This window comes from Kwoniella shandongensis, chromosome 2 (genome assembly GCF_008629635.2).
Source record: "Kwoniella shandongensis chromosome 2, complete sequence".
NCBI lineage: Eukaryota > Fungi > Basidiomycota > Tremellomycetes > Tremellales > Cryptococcaceae > Kwoniella > Kwoniella shandongensis.
Genome location: NC_089288.1, coordinates 1 through 16,484, shown reverse-complemented (window position 1 = coordinate 16,484; position 16,484 = coordinate 1). Strand labels below are relative to the sequence as shown.

At 51.9% G+C, this 16,484-nt stretch overlaps 6 protein-coding genes across 6 annotated transcripts; 4 read left to right on the top strand and 2 right to left on the bottom strand.

Moving 5' to 3' along the window:
* Nucleotides 1-726: 726 nt before the first annotated feature.
* CI109_100726 (uncharacterized protein) lies at nucleotides 727-2,007 on the top strand (the record flags this gene model as incomplete). The annotated part of the gene is made up of 6 exons (XM_065966833.1): nucleotides 727-906; nucleotides 970-1,106; nucleotides 1,176-1,512; nucleotides 1,569-1,607; nucleotides 1,651-1,789; nucleotides 1,850-2,007. The coding sequence occupies 6 exons, from the start codon at nucleotides 727-729 to the stop codon at nucleotides 2,005-2,007; spliced, it is 990 nt and encodes a 329-aa protein (XP_065822905.1).
* A 149-nt stretch (nucleotides 2,008-2,156) lies between these two features.
* On the bottom strand, nucleotides 2,157-5,692 carry CI109_100725 (uncharacterized protein; the record flags this gene model as incomplete). Its single annotated transcript, XM_065966832.1, has 10 exons — nucleotides 2,157-3,215; nucleotides 3,289-3,631; nucleotides 3,686-3,735; nucleotides 3,787-4,016; nucleotides 4,104-4,109; nucleotides 4,165-4,279; nucleotides 4,322-4,434; nucleotides 4,483-4,803; nucleotides 4,853-5,159; nucleotides 5,210-5,692. The coding sequence occupies 10 exons, from the start codon at nucleotides 5,690-5,692 to the stop codon at nucleotides 2,157-2,159; spliced, it is 3,027 nt and encodes a 1,008-aa protein (XP_065822904.1).
* A 1,127-nt stretch (nucleotides 5,693-6,819) lies between these two features.
* CI109_100724 (uncharacterized protein) lies at nucleotides 6,820-7,827 on the top strand (the record flags this gene model as incomplete). The annotated part of the gene is made up of 1 exon (XM_032008510.1): nucleotides 6,820-7,827. One exon carries the CDS (start codon nucleotides 6,820-6,822, stop codon nucleotides 7,825-7,827), a length of 1,008 nt encoding a protein of 335 aa, XP_031857196.1.
* Nucleotides 7,828-8,369: 542 nt separating this feature from the next.
* CI109_100723 (uncharacterized protein) lies at nucleotides 8,370-9,750 on the bottom strand (the record flags this gene model as incomplete). Its single annotated transcript, XM_065966831.1, has 7 exons — nucleotides 8,370-8,427; nucleotides 8,508-8,518; nucleotides 8,581-8,663; nucleotides 8,729-8,878; nucleotides 8,949-9,130; nucleotides 9,183-9,331; nucleotides 9,394-9,750. The coding sequence occupies 7 exons, from the start codon at nucleotides 9,748-9,750 to the stop codon at nucleotides 8,370-8,372; spliced, it is 990 nt and encodes a 329-aa protein (XP_065822903.1).
* Nucleotides 9,751-10,364: 614 nt separating this feature from the next.
* On the top strand, nucleotides 10,365-12,255 carry CI109_100722 (uncharacterized protein; the record flags this gene model as incomplete). Its single annotated transcript, XM_032008508.1, has 6 exons — nucleotides 10,365-10,402; nucleotides 10,460-10,519; nucleotides 10,575-10,654; nucleotides 10,707-10,999; nucleotides 11,068-11,946; nucleotides 12,010-12,255. The coding sequence occupies 6 exons, from the start codon at nucleotides 10,365-10,367 to the stop codon at nucleotides 12,253-12,255; spliced, it is 1,596 nt and encodes a 531-aa protein (XP_031857194.1).
* An 824-nt stretch (nucleotides 12,256-13,079) lies between these two features.
* CI109_100721 (uncharacterized protein) lies at nucleotides 13,080-15,277 on the top strand (the record flags this gene model as incomplete). The annotated part of the gene is made up of 4 exons (XM_032008507.2): nucleotides 13,080-13,835; nucleotides 13,896-14,405; nucleotides 14,467-14,984; nucleotides 15,040-15,277. The coding sequence occupies 4 exons, from the start codon at nucleotides 13,080-13,082 to the stop codon at nucleotides 15,275-15,277; spliced, it is 2,022 nt and encodes a 673-aa protein (XP_031857193.2).
* Between the last annotated feature and the right edge of the window lie 1,207 nt (nucleotides 15,278-16,484).

The window sequence follows — 16,484 nt, the reverse complement described above, 5'->3', positions numbered from 1 at the left end:
GTGCAATTTAGTATGATCATGCGATTCGACTCGATTGGTAAGTATCGCGTCTTCGCCGAGGATGATGTTGTAAATCACATTGGCGCTGAGGTTTGAATCCACCCGTCCGACAAGGGAGTTGATGCAAAAGCAGGCATTTGGGTAACGATATGGCTTCACAACAACTACAATATTAGGATTTGAGGTCAACAGGACGAAACCGCAAACGTTATTCTATGATTTGTGAGAGTGAGCTGCCGACTGAAACTCACCAGGTTCTACTTCTTACCAGATAAGACATCCGAAGACGAAATACGATATCCGCAACGCTTACCTGTTGCGCACTATTTCGCAAGCTAATGCGCTATCACCTTAAGTAGGGCGCATCGATGGAATTTCGGTCCAATAGTGAATAGTTCCCTAACCGATAATCTCACCCCTTGTGTCGATACCAGATGTTGTTTTCTGGCAGCTGCCCATGATGAACTTCGTCCATATGCAACCGACAATCTCGAGTTTGTGGTGAATGCTCAGGTATCGATCCAAGTCTGTGCAGGACATGCATAAGGTTTACGGGAATGGCAAAACTGTTAAACCAAGAAGCTGTCGGACCGACTACTGCCGGTTTAGCAGTCGCCAATCACGAGACATGCATATGACAAGCTTGAGCACTGACATTTCTCTTTCAACTAACTACAACTCTGTTGCATCCGTTCGACAACCTTGCTCTTCCACCAAACTCACAAGATGGCATCAGTTCAGGTCTTGACGGCGACGTCAGTGCCAACCTATACCACCTCACTTCGCGTTGAAGAACCGTTGGTCAAGTATCGACAGATCCACCCCACATTTGGTGCAGAAGCCACCGCCGATTTCAGCCAAATTACACAAGATCTCGTTGATGAGATCAAGCGGGGACTGGCCAAAGTGAGAGTCGACCAATCACCTCCTGTGTGGTGATGGGTTGCGCTGACAGCTGAGCCTTATCAGTACGGCGTCTTGGTCTTCCGCAAGACCGGATTGGACGATGCTCGGCATGTAGAAATGTCACATCTGTTTGGCGATCTGGACGACATTGCGCCATTCGTAAATGGTCTAGGCCAGAAGAATCGTCTAAGTAGTGATTAGTGAGTCGATCCTGAACCAAATTCTTGGTCCTTGGTACTGATTTTTTCATCCACTCTTCACGAAAACAGCCTGTTCGACGTTGGAAATGTCAATCCCGACAATACGGTCATGCAACCCGGTGGCATGCGCGATCTCTTACTTCGCTGCAACTATCATTTCCACGCCGACTCTGCGTTTAACCCTCGTCGAGCAGGTGTCTCTCTGTTACTAGCACACGAACTCCCTCCTGAGGAGCTAGGTGGCGATACCGAGTTTGCCGATACTAGATCGGCATACGAATCCTTAAGCCCGGAGCGGAAGGAGGAGATCAACGATTGGGTGGTGATGAACTCACAACTTCAATGTCGAAGAAATGCAAATACAGATGAGAATGGAGTGATCAACCCGCTACTCGCCACTGACGAGGTGAGCTACTCCAGTCATCCTCCAGGTTCCGCAAAGACTTACGATATCCACTTCAGTTTGACCCGATGAAACATCGATTTGGGAAACACAAGCTTGTCCAACTACACGAACCATCCGGTCGAACAAACTTGTACATAGCCGCGCATAGCCGCGCATGCCCACCATGTCCAGGGGATGGATGTCGACGAAGGCCAGAAGAAGCTGAAAGAACTGCTTGAGTATGTGGATAACCCAAAGTTCACATTTAGGGTCAAATGGCAGGATCCAGGAGATTTAGGCAAGCGCTTCCTCTCTCATTTGAATTGCCTTGAGAACATGGCTGACAGTCGTGCTGTAGTCGTATGGGACAACACATGCGTCTTGCACAGAGCCATTCCGGGTGGGTACGCTGGCAAGTATAAGCGCGATCTGAGACGGACGACCGTGCATGACATGGGACCGCAAGCATGGGGATTGAACGAAGTCGGTGCTACGTGGCGAAGTGGTCTTGACTAGACGCGGAGCATCGGAATCATATCTGTGTACAATCTGTGATGTATCGATACAACCAACCAGCCCTTTGTAATACCATCACGCAGACAACGTTCGCATAAAAGTGTACTTAAAGTCCACTGCTACGTGCATTCTTCATTACTATTTACTTTCTAAACTCTGACACTCTCAGGAGGACCAAGATAACTATATCCTCTACCGCTGATCCCTCCAGAGTCCACCAGAATCCGCTCGAACACGATACCAGTTGTCATGCCGTACAGCGTGATCTTGTGCGCTCCCTCGTGTTCAAGCTTCGCTTCGAGTCGAACATCCCGGATCTCGTTCTTGACGATTCCTATCCAGTCTTTGGGAACAGCACCAATGGCCACTGGCTTGTTTTCGGGCTTGTCCCTCGCAAATCCAAGCGGCTCGACAGGAATAGGGTTGATAGTCCGGACAGGCTGATCGTCAATCTGGAATCCGAAGGCGAGAGTCTTGTTCGTACCCAGGAAGTTGAGGGCAGGACCGATCTGGACGTTGATCTCGACTTCCCCAGCGTCGTGAGTCCAGAAGTCGTAGGTAAGACTCGGTCCCTCTCCAGCGGTGAAGTTCTGGGTAGATCGTGGGAACATCTCGAGACCGCTAAGGGTTCGACCATAACCTTTCAGATTGTGGAAGGCGTACTCTTCCTTGGTGGTGTTGGTGGAATGATGAGCGGCTTCAATCGCGATGTAGCCGTCGCCTTGGACGTGACCCTTGAACTTCGATGGGGGGAAAGCATATTTGTTGACCGGTACTAGGATGGTCACTTCGGATCCATCACTAGCATCGAGATGGAAGGTTCCTTTCCCAGATTCCGGTGCTTTCTCCCAGTCAATAGACACCCGGATCCTGCTGTCCTCGCTCCCGTCCTTCTTCACCTTGCCATATTTGGGCTCAACGATCACCCAATCGTCACTCGTCACCTTCCATGTAGTCGTTCGGGGACCAGCGGAACCGACGTGGATCCATCGCGTCTTCGCGCCAAACGGATCGAGAGGTAGAAGCTCGGGATCAGGGCAGTGTTCGCCTTGAGGACAATTGGATGCCGTGTTTCCAGGCCATGATCCCTTGGAGTTCTCGAAGGTGACTCGGATGTTGGAGATGACTCCGTAGCCGAGTTCTGGGATGGGGATACCTTCTCGAGCGGGAGTGCTGGGGTTTACAAAAGAAACATGGGGCATGATGTCCTTGATCGGCTCGAGCCACGAGTTCCATCCGATGTGCTACTCGTCAGTCCTGTATCAAGAGACATTCACTCACAGCTTGGTCCAGCATATGATCCCACTTTCTATCCAGCATACCGTGAAACGATTCGGTCAAGTCGCTGTCATGGAAAAACGCGTCGGTGGCTTGTTTGGCGAAAAGGTTGGCAGCGTTCCTTCCTTGCTCGGCGTAAAGGTTTGACCGTTGAGCTGTTTCGTCAGCGTTGTTCAAACTGTAGTGTAACTCACCGGAGATGTACATCTTGTTCAGATTGGTCTGCAAGAGACAGAGCAGGTAGACTTGCTCATAGAAAGCGGGCTTGGTCTCTTTGTCGAGAGAGTGGTACACCTTCTCGGCTCGATCGGTGATATCTTGCCATTCGCCAAGGACTCGCTCGGCTCTAGATGTCAGCGATGTACTCGACAGGTGAACTCACTCTTCGAAATTAGTCAACGAGAATGTGGTCGAGTTGACCAGCTCAGCCTTCCTTCGAGATGCGTACATCTACGTTTGTCATCAGTATATATCCTTTCAGACTTCGCCAGAGAAACTTACGGAATACTTGAACATGATGTCGGCGACCTCCTCCTTGACTCCAGAGCCAAACTCCCGCTCCGCCCATAGTCGGAGGAAGTGCTCAACCGAGTTGATAGGCCAAGCGTTGATGTCCCAAGCAAGGGACATGAAGTGCTCGGTGGGCAATTCGAGGGGTTTCAGAGAACCAACGTTCAAGATCCAGATGGAAGTGGTGTTGAAAGCAGCGGCGATTGTCATTTGTTCCCAGGCTATCCTACGTCAGCTCAGATCGCTTGATTGTCACTCACTCTTGACCAAGTTGATCGTGTTGATCCACTTGTAAGCTCGGGGCATACCGACGTCTTTGACCAGCGTCAGCACCCAGCTCTGATCATCGTGGTGAAGCGTAGCACTCACAGTCGACGTGGTAGTAGATGCCTGATCCCGCCTTGTGGTCCTTCCCTGGAGGCTGAACTGTCATGACATTACCCCAGTTGTCGTCTGCGAAGAGGGTGATGACGTCTTCCGGGACCTCAAGCTAATTGTCAGCGTGATCATGCCATGCTTGACTCACCCCGTGGGTATAGTACTCGGCGACCTCCTTATACATGCACCACATCTGAGGAATGTCGTTGAGCTCCTTCTGATGCGTCTTCTTGAGGATGTCCTGCTGAACAGCGGTGATGTCTAGGGCGCCAGTCAGATCACGTTCGAACTGTAAGAGACACCACTCACTCTGGACCAGCTCGTTGCTCGCACCGGTAAGAGGCATGTCACCATCACCTCTCATTCCCAACGTGAACAAGGTCTCTTTCCCGACCGCTCGCTCAGCTCCGTATGTCCACCATTCAGTGAGGTAGTCGTCGTTTGTCCAGTCCCAAGGTCCCTTGCCCTCTCTGTCCCACTCAGGCTTGTTTCGTGCCATCGGTTCGTGGTGAGACGTACCCATAACGATACCCATGTCGTTTGCGAGAACTTGGTTCGGTCCGGGGATGGGTTCCTTGGGGAAACCATGGGTCACGTTGAGTCCGTCGACGTCGAACATGGACGCGTACACTGGTCCATTGTCAGCGCTTTTTAAGCTGGTACGAGAACGGACTCTCACTTGCGGGCCAGAAGTAGTTTGCCTTGAGTCGCAACATCATGTCAAACCACATCTCATACATATCCGGGAGGAAGGCGGGCTCTCCCCATCGGACCTTCCATTTCTGAGCAGCCCAGCTCCACAACGCAGGGTGCTCGTCGTTGATGAACAGACCGCGATACTTGACGGTCGGTTCGCCGTGTGATAGGATCTCAGAAGATATGTAAGCGATGTTGGATTGGGGCCGAACGGGAACATCTGCCCAGAAGTGGAAGGGTGAGACGCCGAATTGCTCTGTGAGGGAGTAGAGGGCATAAATAGCTCCTCGCTGCAAGCTATCAGCTTATGGCTCACTTTCAGAGGGAAAATGTCACTCACTCTGTCACTACCGATTACAACGAGACCACTCTCGACGCCATGCAAAGGTTTGTCGATGACCCTGACATCGAAACTTTCCCATTTGCCCACCAGCTCATCGGCATAATCACCCTCCCTGAGATGTCGGACCATATGACTACCAGCGGTCCCAACGACGATAGCGCGTTCGACCGCGTGCGGAAGCGAATCGTTGTAGATGTGCGGTTTCACACCGGTGACACGGAAGACGTCATGAGCAAAGGTCTGAGCGGCGATATGGATGGCGACGTCGTCCGAGGAGGAGAGTAGAAGAGGTGCTGCGTAGTGATCATGCTTGGAAGCGATTAGGAAGTGGTCATTTGACGAGCTGCTGCTGAAGACGGTCTGAGCGGTGTCGACTTGAGAGTGTTCTTGAGGGAATGTGATGACTCGTTTCTCTCCTAGGGCGTGAGTCGCTTTCGCGAACAGCACGGAGACGAGTGCCAGGCTGGATAGTACCCTCATCCTGTGTCCTTATGCTGATGGAATGTAGCAATGAAGAAGACGAAGACTCTAGAGTATAAGAAGTTTAGTTTCGTTCAGCTCTAATTGAACTGTTTTCGGGTTTCCTGGCTTCGGTCACTTTCGGACCGGGTTTCGACCAATTCTTCACCGGTCACCGGAACCAGTCCACCGAGCAGACCTGAATGACTTTCGTTCTGGTCAAGTTTCCTTTAGTCCGATCGCTTCGAGGTGTGTCGCAGGGACTGTCAAAGACGGCTATGACCGATAGGACAAGCAACGAATCGATTGACAGACGGATCCAGAACATCCTGTTTCACTGTCTCACTCAGCCTGACAGCACAGCTAGATTGGACACGGAGCCAGAAGCAGTCCGGGTCCGCTTTCTCAGAGCTGGAGGCCTGGATTGGCGGCATTGCACATGCACACGCCTCAAGTCCGACATTATTTGCTTGGTGCATGAGTGCAATCTCGTTTCTCTCCCACATTGCTCCTCTGCCATTTACGCACATGATATCCATAAATAGTTGCAAGCCATTGAATTGGCACGTCTACCTCTAATCCACACCGCAGCTGTGAGCCCAGATCCGAGCAGCAGCAACGATCACTGCCGCGACTGTATATCGTTTGGTGTCTTGCCTAAAGTTTCTCTGTTCAGTCGACATTCCACTTGAGTATCGGAGGAAATCTGCTTCCCAGAAGAACAACGCCCTTGGCGGTTTCTGACAGGCTTCGTGAGTTTTGGAGAGTGAGGTAGCCGCCTGAGCATATCGTTTTGTCCTTCAGACGTTATATGGGGGTGAACGACAATTTTTTTTTATTTGCTCGACCTCAGCAATGGGATGAACCACTTACGATATGCATCTACCCTATGCGTGGCTCCTCATGGCGAACGCACTACGCAGGGAAGTCACGTCTGATTGCCCTGACGGGCGGCATGCGAGACGATGCAGTAATGAGCCGGACCGGCGGTTATAGGGCGTGAAATGAGCCGATCCAAAATGTCATCACAAAACTCGACCCACATGTGACGCTCCTTTGTCGTAATAAAAGATCTCTTGACCTCATTCATCTCACCTTACATCTCCTCGCTTTGAATCCTTCCAGCGAACAACAATACATACTCAGCCATGTCCAACAATGTCATCGGATCGTTCGAAGGGGAGGATGTACTGGAGGTTCACCTGAAGAAAGCAGGCATCGAAGCGTCCATCGGGACATTTGGCGCATCCATCCGTGATCTTCAAGTCGACGCACCTGAGGGTAAACGACGTGTCATCGTCGGTTTCCCTAAATTCGAAGACCAACTTGCCAACAAGTCCTGGCATTGGGGAGCTGTCCCCGGGCGTGTCGCCAACCGTATCGCTCACGGCAAGTTCACCCTCGACGACAAGCAACATCAAATCGTGCTGAACGAAAACAACACGCATGTGTGTCACGGTGGAACATCCGGCTTCGGTGTGCGCAACTGGACCATCCTCGAGCAATCCTCAGACTCTGTCACTCTCGGTCTCGAGTCCAAGGACGGGGACCAAGGCTTCCCCGGCAACCTCTCGGCCAAGGTCACCTACACGCTCACAAACGACCACACCCTTGCCATTGACTGGTCAGCGACTTCTGACGCACCTACCCTTGTCAATCTCACAACGCATGCCTTCTTCAACCTCAACGGGACTAGCGGGGAGAACACCTCAACCCACAAGCTCTTGTTCGAAGCCGATCACTACACCCCTGTCGACGACGGACTCATCCCCACCGGCGAGATTGCATCCGTTGAAAACACCCCCTTCGACTTCCGCACCTTACGCACGATCGGCGATACGTTCCACGTCGACCACAACTATGTCCTGCGCAACCATACCGGTCAGTTGAGAAGAGGGGCGGAGCTGGTCTCGTCCAAGGGAGATCTGATGATGGAGGCGTGGACGGACCAGCCGGGAATTCAATTCTTTGACGGTAAACCTCTGGCAATCTCTCAGCCCGGACACGACGGTATGAGGATCGACTCTCGTGCAGGTCTATGTCTCGAGCCCCAGGTCCATCCCGATGCGATCAACCACGACAACTTCCCGAACACCGTGTTGCGACCAGGAGAGGAGTACAAACATCGAAGCGAGTTCCGATTCCGCAAGGCGTAAATGGGGATCAGATGTGAGCAATGTATATGTGCGCATCTGCTTGTTGCTGCGTGGTAGATCAACCCATGCTGATATATACCTTCTCTCGCAGAGTGGTCATGAGCATGAATCACAATCACCTTTGTCTTTCGGCTGTCATTCTTCGTTTCGATCGATGGTCTCGTGGGCCTTAGACTCGTCAACAATGCCCATGCCCATTGTGTCATCGTGTCTGCCATGTCCTGAGGTACATATCCGGCATAACGGTCTCGAAGTGCTCAGACATCTACTCATCGTGCGAGCCTTTCCACCTACTGATTTTGATCGCGACTGAACTGACTTGACTATTTACCGCGCAGCAATGACTGCCAACCCGGCCTGGAAGCGGGCTCATTTGCTCCACTCGCGACGGGGTACGGCGTAAGCCTTAACCTTCATTCGGTGTCAAGGAAGTCTAGCATAACAAGGAGACTACCACGACATGCCCTGTCATGAATCACACCTGATTTCCATCGCTTTGTAACAGTCTGGAACGTGGAAGCTTCAACGGACAGAGCACAAACTCAGTAGCTCTTGATGCCCGCCAACTGGAGAATCTTGTCTGTACGAGGTACTCGCTCCCTAGGTCGACCAGTGTCCAGCGGGTCGGGTTTGCCATCCCTCTCTTTGGGCTGGTACTCGGGGAATAAATAGCGGCAAACGGAACATGTGTCTACAACCACGAATCAGCGTTTTTCATACCGATTGGCATGCAGCACATTCAAGCACACTCACCGTACCGCGCTCCTTGTCAAAAGCGTCTTCCCGCAGCTTACGATCGGACTCGCTCAGTAGCTCGGCGGGGGCCATGCATATGTCTAAGGGCCGCCAGTCTCGGGAATCAGCTGTTCGATTCTGACCTCGTTCCGGAATTCACACGTACATGAGCAGACCCGGTCTCTCTCCCCCTTGGGCATCACGTTGTAATGCATGGCCCTCGAGTCCCACAAGATGAGATCACCAGGTCCGGCACACACCTTCACCCATTTGCAACCTCGATCTGTGAACCACTGCTGTTCCTCTTCCGAGAACACTGGGTGGGAAACAACGTGTCCAATCAGCGGATGCACCGAGTCTCGGTTGAAAGCGAAAACAGTACGCACTCCAGTAGTCGAAAGCACCGAATGTCCTCTCTTCCCGATAGACGCGACCAAACGTGTCGAAGTATTCCTCAACGAGTTGAGAAGAACCTGTCAGGACCATCAGACCACCGTCATCAGGTCCATTCTCGTTGAGATTTGCGAGTCCTTGGACGCAGTAAAACCCTCGTCGGTGTCGAGATTGGCTATGAATCATGTTATCAAGAAGAATTCACGTCTTATCAATTCTCGACCTACTCCATGTGCTCCCATCTACCAATATCTTTCACATCGATTCGCTTTGGCATCATGATGCAGCCCGCATCGAATGAGCTGATAAGCTTGTCGGTTCCCCAGATTTTCGCGAAAGCGTCGATAACACCTTGCTCTTGTCGAAGATCCCAGCACTGCGGATTTGACGTCAGCAATCAACAATCGTAACGTATGACCAGGAGTTGCTCGCACGTACAAACTTTTCATGTGAGAAGCCGTAGCCATGAAACATGCCACCTTTCATGTGCACAGGCAAGTGCTCGTTCGTCCAAGTGGACGGATCGTCACGCTTGAAGCCCAAAGGGAAGCTTTCGAGCCAGTCGAACATCTCCTCGCGGTATTTGAGAGCTCGCTCGGTAGGTACTGCTCTTCTGACAACTGTCCAGCCCTTGATCGCCAGCTCATCTCGCCAGTCGCCAAACTTGGGATCGTCAAAGATGCCAGCGTATTTGAAGGGAGGAAGCGGGAGAGCGTCATCCACTTTTGGACGAAGGCGAAGCACCTGAGGTTCTGGCGATTGAGTGAACGTAGTCGTGGTTGTATCTGTAGACATGGTGTTAAGGAATCGATGGGCACAGTGGTGGAGTGAAGGCTCAATAGTCGATGCTAATGTTTTGTCCAGGAGCTTTCATTATGGCTTCTGTTTACTTATCTCAAGCTATGTGTGGGGAAAGTGTATCTGTCGGACCTATCTCTGCTCAACGGCCCATCACTCACTGGCTCTCAGGGTTGGCTTCCTCCAAAGGGTCTTGTCTTCTGCTAAGGTCGGGCTTCCAAGCAAATGGAAGCAATTGGAAGCAGAGCCGTCGTAAGTTGCCCGTCGGACGTGGCCGTCCGGGTTGGACTCCGGACCAAGTCAGCGAGTCGAAAGATAAGCAATGCTTGTTCTTGACTAAAGTCTCCCTCAGAGCCGGCAGTTTGGCGGAAGAATATCCGTTTTGGGCTGACCCACCTGCCATTCATATCGCTGCTAATCATGTACATCTAGCTCTGAACAGTCGCAATCCACCAGAAATGGAAGCAATCTCGAAAGGGGGATCAAGAGGGGGAACATAAATATCTGACCAACTCTACCTGGTTCTTGTTGGCACCGCACACTTTCATCGCTCACCGTTTCATTTATTCGTCCGCCCCTCTTTTGCTGAGCTGCACTGAACTCGAATCGCCATGTCTAGTCATGAAGCCGTCCCGGATTGGATCAACTTGTACGTCTGACAGGTATCAGGGTGAAAGTGGACGTTTTTGAGCTAGTCGGCTTACAGGTCTAATGCCATGGATAACACACCGCTCAAGCGAAACAAAGGCTTGTTGAAGTTATTTTTGTACGTCTATGGACTATACGCATGATGAGAAGCGCGTTAATCTCGTTTTGCGCAGCTTCATCTCGATTTTATACGTCGGCGAGCTCCTTGTTGGCTACGATGGCACGATTGTTGGCAACCTGATGGCTTTGGATAGTGAGTAGGCAACTCCGTTGGCAAACGATCGTCAGCTTATGAATCGTCGCAGCGTGGAACCGCGACGTTGGACATCCCGACGCTTCCAAGATAGGACTCCTCAACGCCGCTGCATACATCGTTGGATTCGTTTGCGGTCCTTTCAACTCTTGGATCGCGGACAGATTCGGTCGATCTCAACTCGTCCGTCTCTTCGGCCTGACCATCGTCATCGGAACCATACTCGGAGTCGTTGCAGGAATTAGCGAATCTCACTCGTATGCTCTCTTCGTCGCTTCACGAGCAGTCATTGGCTGGGGTAACACTGCGTTGATTCAAGGTGCTTTGATAACCATCCAAGAGATTGTGCGTATGCATCACCAGATGGATCAAGCAATGCCGGCTTGCAACGGTACCACTGACGTAGGAAACAGGCTCATCCGAGATATCGACCTATCATCGCTGCGTCTTGGGATTGTTTCTGGATCATCGGCAACTTCCTTGCGGCTTGGGTGACTTTTGGATGTTCGCGTATTTCCTCGTCGTGGTCTTGGCGAATCCCGTACCTCGTTCAGCTTGTTCCGGCCGTATATATCCTGGTCGCCGTGCAGTTCGTGCCCGAGACACCTCGATGGCTATTGGCGCACGGACGTGAGGAAGAAGCTCGAGCGTTCTTGATCCAGTACCACGGGAACGGCGACGAGGCTGACGAAATGGTGAACTTTGAGTTTGAAGAGATGAAGAACACTCTTCTGATGGAGAACGCTGTCAAGGGGTTGTCGTGGAAGGAAGTATGGAATGCGCCAGGAAACAAACATCGACTGTTTCTGGCGGGCTTCACCACCTTTATGCCGCAACTCAACGGCTCTGGTATCATCTCCTTCTATTACTCGGTCGTCCTGAAGAACGTCGGCATCTCGGCTCCAAGTCAGATCACCGGCATCGGCGCGGGTTTGTCTATGTTGGGTCTGGTCAACAACATCGCTGGTGTTTGGTCTCTCAAGTACTTCCGACGACGTTCCATGGTCCTGATCACCTGGCCGATTCTCATGTGTGGGCTTGCGGGCATGGCGGCGGCGGGAGCTCGATACGAAGCCAGCGGCAACACCAACACCGCAGCCGGTATCGCAGCTGTCGTGATGGTCTGGTTGTTCAACATTCCAGCGCAGTACATCGGTCCGTTCTTCTATTCGTACCCAGCGGAGATCCTCAATTACACCGTCCGATCAAAGGGGATGGCTGTGTGGAACACGGTGAATCAGGCGACAGGTGCCTACGGCGCATATGTCAACTCGATAGCTTTGAGTGCAATTGTACGTTTGCTTCTTGTCCGCTCACGGTGCCCCAATCATGCTAATAGGCAATGACCCCCGCAGTCGTGGAAGTACTATCTCGTGTACATCCCTCTACTCGTCTTCCAATGGATCGTGGCTTACTTCTTCATGGTCGAGACTAAAGGCTACACCCTTGAGGAAATCGCCATTGCTTTCGAGGGAGATTCGGCTGCTGTAGCGCAAGTTGACAATAGGTTACGACATGAAATGGCTGTGACAGACATTAATGGGTCAAACACTTCCGAGAAAGAAAAGGATCTGGCGACTACCGCGGTGTTAGCTGTATGACAAGGGGTGGAGGCGGATCGACAAAGCGGAATCTAGATGTATTTCGGACGATGCAATAGAGGATCGTTAACGCATTTTGTGTGCGGATATTACGTTCATGCAAGTAGTAGAAGCTTTGCATCACAGCTTAGTAATAAGACGTAGCTTGTAGAGATTTCGAAGGGGAAGCCCGTTATCCCTTCGCTCCTGATCGACGTCGCAAAGCATGCTGGTTAGTGTTCGTGTTCGGCATTGATTGTCAAAACGGATTGATCAACCGGGGCGATCACATTGAATTGAAGTCGCTCGACTGGGCTTCGCGTGAATCAAGTTGTGGCGGCGGATAGAACGTGCGCCTGTCATTACGAATAAGGGTTTGATATCGTAGTCGAAAGCTCCAACAATTCTCTCCACAACCAAACTTTTTGAAGTAGAAACTTTGACCCATTGTCGTTGAGATTTGCGACTCCGTGAACGCAGTAGAACCCTCGTCGATGTAGAGATTGGCTACGATGTGCGTCACCAATGGCGATTCTCGACCCATCACCTTCGCCTTATCTCATGTGCTCGCATCTATCGATATGCGTTGCATCCCTCCGGCTTGTCATCATGATGCAGCGCCGCGTCGAATATGACTTTGTCGGTTCCCTAGATCTTTACAGGTGGTAACCTCCGATGTGAACTCTATTTTGACCCCACACTTTTCCATTCAATCACTTCACTCGTCAATCAACTCTCGTTCAACTAACTTGTCTCTAATCTTCTCCTTCTCTTCCATTCTCATTGAATACATCCCGGCGACCGCTGACATGCGCTATTTGCGCTCGACGTGATAGACCGTTGACATGAGCCAACCACATACATCTCCGCATATCGCCTCCATTCTTGACATCCGATTTGCTCCGATACCCCTTGGTCAAGATGGACTGCTCGGCGGCGACAGAATGGCAACTAGCAGTACTCGGAGCGAGACTGAAGCTATTGTCAGGGTGATTCGAGATGCCGACAATGCAATCCACAACACTGCTGGGTCTCTTACCGAAGCTGCGACCGAATCTGAGCCTTTCAAAATCCGATTTACATCCACTACCGAGATCCTATCTACCATTGCCGCAAAGCTCGACACTTCCCTAAGTCCATCAGCCGCTTTCCCTACCGAGCAGACCACGACCCTTGTACGAGCATTGGATCTTCGACTGGCAAATGCTAGGGGCACAATGCGTTCTTTCAACAGCGAAGGAAAGCAGTACGATTTCTACCAGTCATACATCATCGAGCTCTGCGACACCTTATTCAACACTATCGTCGACAGAACAAAGGTCTCGTCCCGACGTTGGGATCGCTCCAGGAAGCTCATGGCATCGGGTCAGACGGACTTCACCGGGGCTTACACTTTAGGACTGGACGGGTCGACGACACGACAGATACCGTTGTGGGAAGTGAAGAGGTCTGATCACATTCCTCTTCGAGATATCTTACGCCTCCGACATGCTGCTTCTCATGGTGGGATCGAAATCGGTATCGATGCGGATGGATCACCTACTGTCTCTTGGCCAGCAGGATCGGACAATGTACAGGCTATAGACGAGATGCTATGTCAAGTACGTTCAGACTCAGTCCATGTGCGATCGATTCATGAGCTGATGATCTCCCTTTCCCAGTTGCTAGTCGAGTTCGATGCCTATAACTCGAGTCTTCTTCTGTTCTCGAACTGGGATCAATACGTCGTCTTCCATCGAATCGCGGCCGATCATGTCCACATGTCCGAAATCATCCTTCGTGATCCCAAATCGATTGAGACCGACACAACTCTATCTTTTTACCGAATGGATATCGGCATACACGGGAATCTCGAATGGAACGCTGGGTTGATCGTTCTGGGATTGCTGGTTGCGGCGGACGATGCGACGTTCAGCGGATATCGAAGGCCAGTGGAACGATCTATCCCGAAGACTATCCCTGGGAAACGCAAGTCTCAATCGAGTGGCAGGCGAGGTGGTTCATCGAGGCAGCGGACCGATGTCGGGGAATCAAGTATGGGTAATACTGAATCACGAGGAGAGGGGAACTCGAACAATCAGCAAGGAAGTGGTCAGATCGACGCGGAAGTCGATCCTGACGACTCTGAAGAGGATGACGAAGTTCTCACGCCGGCGAGTGTTAACGATCAGGTAGGCTAGCATCTATCAACGGATGCGCATAGAGGACACTGACCATCTTTTGCTTCGACAGTCAACCGTTCTTGCTATTCGTTTCGACATAGATCTGCATCGCCTCGTGGGGCACTCTCTTCACGACTACCTTTCAAGAGATTGGTCCAGAATATGCTGGCGTGTCACAGATACAAGTAATTCACCTCCCAATGGCAAAGTCTCGGCTCCTCCCACCACGAACGACAAAGTCACTCTCTCATCGTACATCTCGCATGGTCGACTTTTCGACGCGTTCTCAGCAGAGTACTCTGGCTGCGACCCCAGCATTCCTCTTGTAGCGAAACTGGTCGATCTAGAATCCTTCCCATCTTTTTCCTCTTCGCACGACGACTCTTCTAGTGCTCTCGCTGCGGCCATGACAGAGGTCGAATTGTATCGTCATCTCAGCGACATCCAGGGAGCGGTCATACCGCGATTGGTCAACGTCTGGATGGGGACTAGCACCAGCCCATGGACCGGACGCAAGGGGAGGCCCGCTGTCGTGATGCTTTTGACCGACGTGGGAGAGTATGCCGGGCAATGGACAGAGCTGAACAGGTACGCAACGACCTTTCGAGAACTGGATGACGCTCATCTCTTTCACTTGTGACAGGGCTTCGGTCTTGGATCTGTATGATCAGATACACCGTCGTGGCGTCGTTCATAACGACATACGCGCCAGACATATCCGACGTGATCGTGATGGCAGACTCCGGCTGATTGATTTTGAGGGGGCGTATCGCGTCAGCGTCGAGTCTGACGCCTGCAGACGTGAGAGAGAGTTGGTGACGAAGCTGCTGGATGGCGAGGTCAAGGAGGAGAATCTTTGTGACGCGATGCTGGCGGTTTAGCATGGGTAATGACGTGACGAACCTTACGAAGTGTTGACATTTGACGAAGCGAACGAAATTCATTCATGACGGACTTTTACGATTTGAACGAACTGATAGAGAACTGGATATATACATAGTCTCGTATGTTTGTAGTAATGCATTGGTCCGTGTTGAACACCGATCGACGTAACGAATTGAATAAGCGGGTCCGATCAAGTTGAATTGAAGTTGATCGATTGGGCTCTAACAGGCGGAGGCCCCTCCCCGCCGGGGGGCGGGGCGAAGACGGTCGGGACGGCCAGGAAAGCGCGAGGACGCAGACGCGGGCGGCCGGAAAGCGCACGAGAGCGGACGAGAGCGGGCGGGCGAGCGAGACGACAGGAGCCAGGTCGCCGCTCCCCCTGGTCATGGAAGCCATGAAAGCGACAAAAGCAGGACGACGGCCGGATCACCGTCCGCCCCGCCTCGTGCCAGCCCTCGCCCCTCTCCCATCGTGGAATCCAAGAAAGGAGAAGAGCGGAGGGAGACAGGTGTGAAGCGGGTGACACGTGCAACAGACGGGGCGACAGCAGAACGGCCGCCGTCGTTCAGAATCGTGGCAGATCACCGTTATCGCCGTACCAGCATGATCGGCCGTCCGCCTTGCCGTCTGCCGGCCCTTGCTCCTCTCCCATCGTGGAATCCAAGAAAGGAGAAGAGCGGAAGGAGACAAGGTGTGAAGCAGCTGAGTGGAGTGACGGATGGCGAGTGGTAGGACGGTGCCCGCTGGCCTATTTTCTTGGATCAATACGGGGGTTAGGGGGTTAGGGGGTTATGGGTTATAGGGGTCGTTCCTGCGTGAGGGTTTTTGGTTAGAACCTTCCTAGTCGATCTTTGAGCGATGATAGATGATAGAACAGACTTTTGGCTATCTTAATCCACTTCAGTTGCGCTTCTATCTTGTACAACAGTTTGGCAATCACTTACCAAACATACCACCCAGAATGAAAACCCTCACGAACTTCTGAGGGTTTTTGCTCTATGGTGGTGTCACCATACAGACCACCCCTCACAAACTCCTGAGGGTTTCTTCTATGGTGGTGGGTGTTGCTGTACAGTACATGGTATAGGGGTTAGGGGGTTAGGGGTTAGGGGGTTAGGGGGTTAGGGGTTAGGGGTTAGGGGGGTTAGGGGTTAGGGGGTTAGGGGGTTAGGGGGTTAGGGGTTAGGGGGTTAGGGGGTTAGG